Consider the following 12,382-nt stretch of genomic DNA (forward strand, 5'->3'; position numbering starts at 1 on the left):
CTGTTACCGATTATGACTTCTTCTATCTTGGCCATGGTGGCATAAACCATAGTTGCTCAGATCTATGCATAAGACCTCAACCAAATACTTTGCGTGGTACTGCATTGTGTTGGCATTTTGATGATAGCACTTTATTAAGGAGAACTTCTATTTAATCTGACTAAATATTTCATGTTGCATTTTCATTTATTGCAATTGAGCTGAAATCTTGCTTTTTTAAGTTGGTACTGATGGGGGGGGGGGAATCATTCCTGTTAAAAGCTCCTTTTCAATTTACAGCACATTTATATCAAATAGGTATTTTCCAGACTATTTTAAATGTGATATTTTGAATAGTAACTAGGCAGTGGTTTGTGCATGCATTACTCAGATGTGTGTTTTGAGCTTGGCCGGGATGTACATGTACAGTTCTTCATTCAGAGGAAGACAGCAAGAGGTTTTGGAGCAAGTGAATCCAAACTGCATCTTTTACAAGTTGCAAACACATGGAGGAGAGGCAGCTGTGAAGTCTCTAGGTGACAGCTGACTTCTAAGGCCTTCTAGTAAGCCTCTATATTTAGAATTTTGCTTGGCAGAAATTATAATAGCTTTTGTTTTACACAGATTCTAGGAGAATACATTAATCATCCAGAATTATTTTTCTTCACCCTTCCCCCCCACACACTTGAGACCATCAGAAAAATACATGATCCTACATAAATGAGGAACTGATTGCTGTAGGCTCACTTTTCATCAGGAATTTTGTAGGGGGGCTTTTTTTTTTCCCCCCTCTTACACTCAGACTTGCATCTATTGTGACAAGATGCTTAAAAGGTTCAGAGACTAATAGGTATAATTCAAAGGAGGAGAGTAGTAATGCAAGTGAAGAGACAGATGTAGAAAAACTGCTCACTAGGACTAAACTTGTCAGCCTGCTTCTGTTGTTAGCGTAGCAAACATACGTGGGGAGCGTCGTCTCTTATTCAAGCTTGTGGATAATTTCTCTTCCTTTTGGGGTCAGCTATGCTCACTGTTTTACTTGAATTTCCAGTGTTTTAAGTTTTGTAGTGTTTATAGCCTAAGTACACAGGCCTAGTATAGTTATGGTTATTCAAGTGTACAGAATGCATTGAAACGTAAAAACAGCTGCATGTTCCTCCTATTGCAAATGATTGACCTAAATGATTGCACAGAACTCATGAAAAGCAGAAGTGAATGCCATCATGTTCAATCATAGAGCTTCCCCCTCAAAGTCGGTGTGACCAGAAACCTCTTGGACATAGGCTCTCGCTGACTAGACAGGACTTTTAGTTACTTACTAGATTGTTAAAAGTTTGGAAGCAAACTTTAAGGTATCCTCAGCAAGGACATACGTGACTTCTGCTTTTGTAATTGCAAACAATTGAAGTTCTGTCCTACTGAAAGGTTCCTAGACCTTGAAGCTGAAGAATATTAGCCTTTAAAATGCTCTGTATCAGATGCGGAAGGTAAAATACTGATGCATGCTGCTAGGAGAAAAATTTCCCATGCTCTGCTTGGGAAAACAACCTGTCTCTGGTCAGCACGTTAGGTAGCAGCCACAGCACAGACCTCTGCATGAACATCTGAGAGGAAAGCTACATGCTGAGGGAAGGGAGAAGTACAATTTTTCCAGTATCAAGTCCAGTGAAAAGGGCAACAATGTATTTTGGGAAGAAGAGTAAAAAATAGATGTAAATAGTTCACGTTAAAGGAAAAGCGTTCTTCCATATCCATAAGATATAGGTTGCTTGCTACAGAATCAGCAAAATCTTTGGGATGGGATGTTAAGGAAGTGGCAGACGGGGATCCTGTGGGTCAGATGCATCTCATGACTCTATATTAGTGGCAGCTTGATTTCCATATGACGTAGTGGATGGGCACAGCAGGTCCAGTTGAACTGAGTGAGAAGAGCAGACTCTCTCAAATTAGGAAGAAAAGAGATGGGAGGGGAGGTCTGTATCCCAGCCAGTTGATAGGCTGCACTGAAGAATGTATTTCCATGAAGAATGCTGTCTACATTGACCTGGCCCTACCATGGTTGTGCTACCTTCTGTGACTGTCCACTGAGCAATTTCTTGTACCTTTTTCTTGCAGCTTTTGATTAACTTGCTCCTAGGCAGCCAGGAACAGGAGATGACCTGATAAATCATTGGTCTGATCCATTATGGGGTCCTACGTAGGTCTTTCTGCTGCCGTATGTTAATTTTCCATTAATTCTCCAAACCAACAATGTCTGCAGCAGATAAAAAGTTATTTAGGTGTGGGGGAAGCCATTTGCTTTCTGGAACTGCTGGCACTGCTGGCAAGAGGGTTTTACAGCTGCTCTCAGGGGCCTGGCTGTAGATGCTTACAACTGCAGACTGAACCTTGGCACCCCACATTTGGGAGGGATGTATTGGTACACTTGAGAAACGTGCCACAAATCAGTAATTTAAAAAACACTTACTAATGTTAGCACTTGTATTCTTTAAGGGTTTTTTTTCCTCTAGAAATATGTATCCCACTTAAAAGCAAACCAAAACCCTCCTTCCAAGCCTACAGCAGCGCTCTCCTGATGTTCCAGTTTCAGTTGCTCATTTTTTGTCTGAAAAATTCTCTTTAGGTTAAAACATTCTATGCATCTGAGACAAATATTTTGGAAAATATAATATAACCAGAAAAAAAAAGTAACAGTTGAATTTGTTTACATATGGGACTGAAGATCTTTGTCTGCAGCCAACAGAGCGTTAACAAAGGTTGACCATTACCAAAAGTCATTAGCTTGTTATCCACTTTTATTTTGTTGGTAACTAAAAATCTTAGCTAATTAAAAAAGTTTAGAGTTCTTCCTGGGGTATAGTTCCTCTCAAATCACAGACTGTAATAAGGCAGTTAGTGTCTTGCTTTATATGTAATGATTGAAATGGTACACAGTTATACCTGTGAATTCAAAGCTAATTACTTTTTTATTTCTTTTAGAACAGTCACAATTCCATATTTTCTACCAGCCTCTAATTGGTCTTCGTAAATTGTAATTTCTTTTATCTTGTAACATTTTAAATCTTGAATAATAGAAATTTAAGTCAGAGATTTTTAAAGTCTGTCCTTGTTTTGTTTTGTTTTCTCCTGTCCTGCCCTGCTTCAGACCGGAGGAGACCGATAGAAGAGTGAAAAATGTAAGACACATTTATTTTAATGTTTTTTAAAACAATTTCACAGTAATTGCAATTTAGTATTTTTAAAACGTTTCTGTTCATGGGACTGTCAGTCTTACCTTATTCTTTAGCTGTTCATTTATCTGATGTAAATTAGTGCCATCTTGCTATGATCTCTGCCCAGTTTACTTTATCAAATAAATGTATTAATAGGAAAAAATCCTTAAATTTGCTTAATTGAGATACGTTAGATGCATCAAAATGCTGTTTAATTGGTTTTAATGGAGATACTGGCTAATAGTGTAGACAAGATTTTACACTTCATTGTGGAAAACATCTCTAATAGCATACTCAGGTGCTTTATACTGTTATACTCTTTGATAGCTAACTAATGAACTTGATATTGACGTTTTTGTTTCTAGGTTCTGATTACATTGTACTGGCTTGGGAGAAAAGCACAAAGTAACCTGCATTATAATGGCCCATACCTCAATCTTAAAGCATTTGAGAAGTTATTAGGGCAAGCATTGACTAAGGTAAGAAATCCAAGAAGAATGGTGAATAAAAAACCTATTTCATATATTACACAGTTTGCTATACATTACAGCATCAAGCCTAAATAATCTCTTAGGGGTTTAATTCTTAGTTTGGAGAGCATGGTGATTTGTTTTGCTTGCTATCTAAAGTCCACATGAAAGGAATGATTTTTACCTGATATGGGTTCTTCTGCTACCAATATTATCACAGAATCACAGAATGGTTGAGGTTGGAAGGGACCTCTGGAGATCTAGTCCAACCCCCCTGCTCAGGCAGGGTCACCTAGAGCATGTTGCCCAGGAAAAAAATACCCACCATGGAAAAAAGAATACCTATCACGAAATTCAGAACCCTTCTGCTCTCATTCATTTGGTAGATTGCAAAGAGCTCCATCTTCATTCCAAAATATGAGAAAGAAAGGCCTTGTGCTGAACTCCTATCCAGGATTTTGTATATGTGGTTTTTAGAGGTTTACAGTAGTCTTTGTTCAAGTTCATTTGTGTGTTTTTAAAAAAATATGTTTGAATTTGAACTCAATAGTAGTATTTGCCTCTTAAACTATTGCAAAAGACCTTTCAAAACTTACTCCTGTAGGCACTCGAAGAGTCCAGCCATCTGAACAGAAGCGGCAGGGATAGTGGGTACGGTGATATTTGGTACATTGACCGAGGAGAGCCCTTTTCATCTTCAGCTAGCCATAAAAGAGACGACTCCTTTGATAGCTTGGACTCTTTTGGTTCAAGATCCTCTACAAGCTTTTCATCAGATATAACCTTGAAAGGTGGCAGTGAAGGTATGTTTTCCCATTTTAAATCTTTGGTTAGTCTATGTCTTGTGAGCACAGGAGAAGACAGTGTAGGGACCTAATACTTTGAACGCTCAGTATCTAAATTGGTTTGAAAGGCAACTCTAGAGAGCCTGCTGCAGTTGCAAGCAAATATTGACCTTAACCAGTTGGTAGAAACAAAGCAATGCCCACGTGAATGTTCCTAGATAGAGTGGTTGGGCCTCTTGCTCTCGCTGTTGTTTTGGGGCATACATATGTGGTGGGTATTTTTTTTAGCAGTGCAGGAAGGGAAGTTGTTGGAAGTCAGATCCCTAATGCCTATCACCTATCATTGCAACAGCTGCAGATGTGCCTTGCCTTGTCCCTCAAATGGATATGATGTCAAACATCTACATTTTCACTTCATTTGTATTGAATGCAAATAGGGTTTTTCTCACCTAGATTGAAAGCTGAATAATAGTGGTTGTTTCTGATATTCATTAGTTTGTCATGGAAAGAAATATAACAAGAAGAAAGATTGTGAAATTGGTCCCTGCAGTTATACTCTACATTTTCTCCAAATTTTAAAATGTAATAGTAACATGTAGTCAAAGTTATTAAAAAAAAAAAAAAAAAAAAGTGAGCTTTTGGATTTTATTCAGTGTGAATGGCATACACTCTATGTAGTCTTGGCAAATGATTTTATCTGATCTGAGCAAAGCAACATGTAGCCATGCTATGTATGTGACATGTACCCATGGGAAGCCATGGGTATGAATCTGCTGAGATTAATATATTTTTTAATTATTTGCTAGTAACCTGGGTTTATTAGTAAATTTGAATGGCAAGTATGTTTTTAATTAAAAACTGCTGTGTTCTTTTGATGCTCCGATCCAGAGGCTAGCACTCTGTTTCCTGCGTGGAACAGTGATAGTGAAAGAATGGAATGAATGTAGCAAACCAGGCTCAGCATAATGGACCTTATCACAGCTTCATGAGAAACTTCTAAAAATACCTCTGCTTTGTCCTGTCAGTAGCTCAGCAAATTTGTGGCAGAAACATCTCAAGTATGGAGTCAACTTGACCCTTACAACATTTCAATCTAAGTTCTAGCTAGAAGCTTAAATTTAGAGAATAATTTTTGTGTCTTCCTTTTCTCCCCTTTTCCTAAGGCTGTGAAAGCGACACAGACTCTGAACTGCCTTTCAAAATGCATGACTCTCATAAGGATGACAGATCCTACCGCAGGATTGCTGTGATTGAACCGAAACCTACTACTGACTTCAATCGCTTCTTACCCAACAAAAACAAGCAGGCAACATATGTGCCAGCACCCCTAAGGAAGAGAAGGACCGAGAAGAATGAGGACAACAGAAGAAGCTGGGCAAGTCCCGTCTACACTGAGTCAGATGGAACATTTTCAAGGTACTGGTATGCAGTCTTAGTAAAGCAGACTTCTTGATTTCTGGTATTTTTTTCCTAAATGTTTTCTTTATTAAAGAAAAGCTGCTATTGTTGCAATTCAAGGTAAAGCATTTGAGTTACCATGTTTTAAGTTTCCTTTTATTTTTTTTCTTTAACTCATTCCACTAGTTTTTGACCAGTGTTTTGAGGTTGTTCAGACTTCAAATAGAGGGGATTTAAATGATCTTCAATGCAGTTTTAAGTAAGCTAGACATACAGTTTTAGTTTTCTTGTTAAAGGTTTCCAAAGCGTGGTAGTGAATTGCTGTTGCCCGACTTGTAAACGTGTACGCTTGAGACTTTTGGGGCAGTTCTTGAGTTTCATCATTACCTTCATGACTTCACTGTCCTCATTTTGTTCCTGTTTTGGTCAACCTCAGTGGCTGTGAAAGGAATCCTGTAGCTTCCTGCCAAAATAGCAGAGCAGAATGTGGGCTCGCAAATCCAGCTTCCCTCCAGATGATCTATGACTATGACAGTGGCTCTGATTCAGAAGATGAAAGAAGGCTGCCCGATGTGGTTATGGATGATTTAGCAAAACGTAGATTTCTAATCCAAAAGAGCCCTGTAAGCTCTGCTGCACCTGGACATCATTTCATGTTGCGCAATGACTCTCCTGAATCTTGCTCACAGGGAGGTTATCCAGCTGGTCCATTAGCTACAATGCTTGAACCACTGAGGTCAGAGATACTAATCCAAGATCCAGTAACTATTGTGTTACCTAAATTGCAGTCTATAAATAACTCCATAAAATTAGCCTTCTAATCAGCATTTTAACACAGCTGATAAATTACTATGCCTTTTCTGTCAAATTTCATATTTTTGTGAGAGGCAATAGGATGCTGTTATAACCATTTAACTTTTTTTTTTTTTTCTGGTGCTGCAGTGATGGAATTGAGAACTAATTAGCTTCATTCACAAGGCTGAACTCTTAAGCCAAAAAGCATGTCTTTTTGCATATTTTATGTCAAGTTGCTCCTAAAATATCTTAACTGATTGGGTATTTTGAACAGTAACCAGAGGAGGCAGAGGCAGTTGGATACTAAAGTGGAAAACAAGCCAAGAGCTAACATTCCTTCACAATTATCTGGGTATTTTGATGAGGACGAAGAAGAAGCAATAAGCATCCCAAACATTGAAAAAGATGATCTCTATTTTCGCAAGCTAAGTTCTTCAGCACCAAACACAGTGGTTTCTTTTGATAAATTTCTTCCTAAGTTTTGGACTCCAGAAGAAGAATTGCTGTGGAAAAAAATCAGGAAATCCTCTTTCAAACCCTGGTATAAAGAGATTCAAGGGTTCAGGTGTGTGTTTATGCATGCCCCTGTTTCTCTCCTGTGTGCAAAACCTATAAACAAAGTGTGATTGTATGACTTTTTTATTTTTCATTTTTAGTTTTTATTGCCTGTGTAGCAGCAGGATATGTTTTTTCTTATTCAAGAAAATAATTGAGGTATTATTTCCATTAAACTATTGCACCATTGGTGCTGTGCATTTTACTCAATTTCTGTATTTTTTTTTTCTTTCCCTCTGTTCCCTTCCTTGTGCTGCTGCACAGTAGAAAGAAATCAGATTCTGAGGATGTGGATTTTGCTTATAAACAAAGCTCTGGTGCTCTTGGTCATCAACCAAGACCAAGTTTTGAGTGGAACAGCAGTTGCAGAAGGGATCAAAACTATAAACCAACTGCTGAATATGTGGGAAATTCATTGTCACAGATTGCAGAAGAAAGGATCTTGGAGGATTCTGATGAGCCCAGGTTGATATCGTTGCACGAGCTGTACTCTTGCTGCATTGGAAGGAAATGGCTGGTTATGCAACAGCTAAATGGAATCAAATAGCATCCCGCATTGTGTTCTCGGGATTTTTTATGTAGTCTTAAGTTGCTGGTCTTTCGCAATGTGTAAATGCGAAAGGCTAACATGCTGCATAGGTTACTGGCTTTGTGTGTGGGCATGTGAGTGTGCTGTTTCTGAGAAGGTTAGGCTGTTGCATTGCCATTTTGCAGCGGTTGATGTGTGCTATGCTGTTGTTACGGCGGTGAATGCCAAGTGGTGTAGTTGTACTGCTTGAGATACTGCAAGTCTAAACCAAATGTATATCTCAGTACATTGTGATCTGCTTGTCTTTTGCTACTTAATGATATTTTTACTTCCCTCCTTTTGTTTTATATGCTTCAGTCAGTTTTCGTTACTTCAGGCTCTGCAAAAATACTCTGACTACTTGTCTTCTGAAACAAAGACCAAAATTGATCCTACTTCTGGCCCTAGGCTCATAAAATGTAGAAAGAATATTTCCTTTGTACCAGGATGCAGACAAGGAGACAATGAAAATGGATATCTATATCCAGATTTAGAAAACGATGACCTGTTTGTTCGGAAAAAGGGGGCTTTCCACGTGAATCAAGTTGTTCTCCAAGACCCTGAGTATTTTAAAAAGTTCTCTGAGGAGGAGTCTCCCCTAGAGGGTGAAATAATTCTGCAACCTAGAGAAGGCCAACCTGTGATTCCAGATTTGGAAAAAGATGACATGATTTTTCGGAAAATTCTCTCTCAGAAAAAAGAGGTGCCTTTATCAGGCGCTCCAGACAAATATCACCCTGCCCTCTTTCCTGACCCTTGGAGTCTTCCAGAGGACATCCGGTCCAAATTTTTGTGTTTACTTGAAAAAAGCACGATGCCAGAGGAAAGAAAGAGCAATGGAAGGGTGTTGTCACCATCTTCCCGACATAAGAAGGACGATATGTTGACTCGCAAGATTGAATTGTGGAAAGTGGGAAGCAATGTACAGCCAGTAAATTTTATCCCAGGTCCATGCAGTGAAGAAGACTGGAAGAAGTGGGAGGCAATCAGGGAAGCCAGCAAAGTTAGACACAAGAAACGGCAAATGGTGGAGAGGTCAGGTTGTGTCCTGCACGGATTGTGCTTGAGTTAACTGAACTGTTTCCATTCAGAAAAGCATCATCTTGTGCTGAACCATTTGTAGAGTGCAAAACTGCAATTTGTTTGTGTAGTCCTGGACAAGCTTTTTATTTGCTTTGAATAGAAGCTCATGACTGCAATACCATATTTTCAACAAGAATTAGTATGTTTTATGGTTTTAGGCTGCCATTTTAGAAAGAAAGTATGTTATGATTCCTTCAGTACCACAGTTTTATACAAGTTTCTTTCCATGGATGAACAGGAATACTGATTATTCAAAAGATTACAGAGGCTATTATAGAGAATTTTTTCCCCTAATATAATGGTAAAAACACCTCTGAAATACACAAATGTTTTAATGACAAATTCTGGAAATGGGCACTCTATTGCTTGCCCCCTGAGTTTGAGAATGCTTATAATCTGTCCTGCCACATGAGGTGAAAAAAATAGTAGCGCTGCTGTGCCCCCCAAAGTCATAGTGCGTACCCAGTCTGTGTCCATGCAATTTTAAATTCCCCTGAGATGTACCTATTCTACCAGTATTTTTCGCTGCTTTTATATCTGGTCCAGTCCTAATCCTTTCCTGTATATTCAAATGGTTTTTATTCTACAACCAAAGTCAATTTTGAACTACTTTCTAGCTCTCCTTTGGATTTTGTGCTTACTGTGGGAGAGAGGAGCTTTGAATATTTCCTTAGCTCTGAAAATACGGCATTGCAAGTTGCAGTTCTTCCAGCTGTGCATCCTTGCTTTGTGACTAAGACACTTTCATGTTCCAGTCGATACTTTGATGTTGTTGTATTTAATTTTTAAGCTTAATGCTGTTAACAAAGTGCAAGCTTCACTGAGAAATATATCTGAAATGCTTGAAAAGTTTTCACATTCTAAGAATTAATTCAGTAGAATAAAATACTCATATTCAAGTATACTGAAAATCCTCTTGGATCACATTGGATGTATATGAGTCTCCACTTAATGTGCTAAACTTTTATACAGGGCCTTTTATGTTTATGCATTCCATTTATTACTTGCATTTAGTATTAGAGTTGGGTGAATTAACTTGACGAGAAAACAACCTTTGTGAGCCAGGCTTCTTGTTGGGACAGAAGTTGGCTTTAATCTTAGTTTCTTGAGATAAGTATCTTTTGAGCTTCATGCTGTTTCGTAGCACTGGAATAAGTGATGCAGAGTTCCTACAAGGCTCTACCCATGCAGTGTTTCTAAAACTGGAAGTATTGGAAACTTACGGGCAGCCTTGTTTTGTCAGGGATTTCTGCCCAACTTGCACATCATGCAAGTGCTGATGTGCTTCTGACTAGTGTCAGGTCTCCAGTGTGCTGTTCCATGCTGTCTGGTCCTCAACCTTTCATGGTTTCCCCTTCGCTGAGAGTGCTGGTGTACTGATTGTGTTAATGTTGTTGTGAATATCAAGCAAGACACTGAATCTTTTCTTTTCTTTTGGTTTCCACTTTCTCAGACTGTTTCAAAAGCTTTCTGATGAGCAAGGGTAAGTTTTATAAAAGCTTGAAAGTTCTTAACACTACTTTTGCCTGTTGTTTAAATTCTTATGCATACACAGTAGCTAAAAACTATGGCTCAAAGCAACTTGTGCATGCTGCTTTGTTGTTCTGTGCTTGGACAATTTACATAACAAACGTAAGAAACCCAAAGCTATGCATCTGGCAAAAGTTCCCGCTGGCGTCTGGAATATGTAAGTTATGGTTCCAGTTATCAGACATTTTGAATATTGACTCCAATGGCTTATTGCTGCTGAAGTGTCGTACTTGGGGTTCTGTGTTTAAATTAGGCTTTAAAATATTCAGAAATATAAAGCAAGATTCATAAATATTTCATTTTCTTTCAAAGACTGCACAGTTAGAATTCTGAAAGTAACTCATTAATGTCATGCATATTTATGGTGGGAATGATATAAAAATACATCATTTTGAAATAGGACAGGTTGAAATAGTAATAAATTTTGTTGATAGTTTAAATGAATGTTGAAATAATTTAGCCTGGCATTCATTACTTTGCATTTAATGTTTCTGCTCTGATGTCAATACTAACTTAATTAGACTTTAATTGGAGCTATTTTACTTAGTAACTCTAATTTCTTTGAAAAAGAGGAACATACCTTCTAGAGGGTGGCAGCTGAATGAAAATAAAGCCCAATGGCAGAAGTTTTCCCAGGGTTATTCAGCTCTAGTTTCTGTTAAAAATGTTGAGCTTTATGGATGTTTTATGATTATACTATGGACTTTATTGAATCCAGTGGTAAACATATTTACCTGCTGGTTAGTGCCATATTAACTTATGTCTTGTTTACAATGTACTGCAGCTGAAAGAGAAGGGTTTTTTTATCATTTATTGTCTTGACAGTATTTCAAGTATTTTTTTATACATGTTCTACCTTTTATTTTTCTTAGGTTGCTCTTTGAAATCAGTTATATATCTCTTGCTACTTTTTTTTTTTTTTTAACCCTGAGGCAAAACCCTATAAATGATTGAACACTGCCAAAAGAAGCAAGAAATGTAAATATTTCCTGAAAAAGCTAGATGTTAGAGGAGGGAGACTTGGAAGACTCAAGTCACTCGTTAGATCTTGAGATTAAGCATACATTTAAAATGAACATACCGTTTATTGGTCCTTATTTAGGATATATTGTTTTTAGGCCTAGATTTTTCTATGTTGTTCAAGGTAGATATAGGAACTCAAGAGAAAGAAAAGGAAACACTAGTCATTCAAGTTTCCTTGAACAAATCTGGAATGGTTTTGATACTTAAGCACCTTTCTGTTACCCAAAACCGTTTTTACATGTGTTGTAACTTAACCATAAAAAATGAGGAGAGGATAGCAAACTGTTCAAGAAGAAAGTTTCTGCAATAGTGACCATGAGATTTTTACTAAATTTGGCATTCTTCCCATTCAAAAAATAAACAAGCCAGCAGGAATAATGAGTTACTGCCCTAGCCTTTATTTCTAGAGGCCAAAGTCCAAAGTCTTTTGTTACCAGTGAAAGTAAGTTGGGCCTCTTGGGAGGAAGTTAAAGAAACTGGCTTGTTGGTTAAGAGCTGTCTTAGTATGCAAGAGATTAGTTAAATGCCCTGTTCTGAATCAGTTTTGTTTTGACCTGAGTTTCTATCACACCAGAGCAGTGCTGAATTTTCAAGCCCCGTTATAATTCAGTTCACTAACATCTATCATTGTATCGTACACCATCATTGAAGTTTTATTTGGATAAATATAAACAAAAGTATTTTTGGAAAGAGGAAAAAAAAAACAACCCAAAACAGAAAGGTAGCTTTCCTTTTATTACAGCACTGAACCTTACAGTGAAACACCAGTATTTTGGTTGATGTCACCTGGCTTATGGTCAGCTCTGAACAGGAGTCCTGCCCTATACCTAAGTTTAAAAAAAATCTGTTATGTTTAAATGGGAAGACTGAAATATGAATAAACAAAGGAGAAGATAGCATAGGAATGGAAATCAGATGTGGGAAAAGAAGATGGTGAAAAGGGAGTTTTGAGGATTTTGGATTAAGGGGAGCTAGTTAAGTGGG

At 37.8% G+C, this 12,382-nt stretch overlaps 1 protein-coding gene across 7 annotated transcripts in view; it reads left to right on the forward strand.

Annotated features, from left to right (window-relative positions):
• LMO7 (LIM domain 7) overlaps window positions 1-12,382 on the forward strand; it is a 137,361-nt gene that overhangs the window by 86,994 nt on the left and 37,985 nt on the right. For 5 of the 7 annotated variants that reach the window (XM_067292841.1, XM_067292827.1, XM_067292849.1 and 2 more), the window contains exons 5-9: window positions 3,125-3,155; window positions 3,557-3,670; window positions 4,266-4,464; window positions 5,610-5,862; window positions 10,299-10,328. In XM_067292841.1, coding sequence (XP_067148942.1) covers window positions 5,648-5,862; window positions 10,299-10,328 — 245 coding nt within the window. In that variant the 5' untranslated portion in view covers window positions 3,125-3,155; window positions 3,557-3,670; window positions 4,266-4,464; window positions 5,610-5,647. Of the gene's footprint in view, window positions 1-3,124; window positions 3,156-3,556; window positions 3,671-4,265; window positions 4,465-5,609; window positions 5,863-6,913; window positions 7,205-8,080; window positions 8,798-10,298; window positions 10,329-12,382 lie in introns of all 7 variants that reach the window. The other 2 variants (XM_067292873.1, XM_067292835.1) reach the window with 2 other exon arrangements.

Source organism: Apteryx mantelli, chromosome 1, assembly GCF_036417845.1.
Source record: "Apteryx mantelli isolate bAptMan1 chromosome 1, bAptMan1.hap1, whole genome shotgun sequence".
Lineage (NCBI taxonomy): Eukaryota > Metazoa > Chordata > Aves > Apterygiformes > Apterygidae > Apteryx > Apteryx mantelli.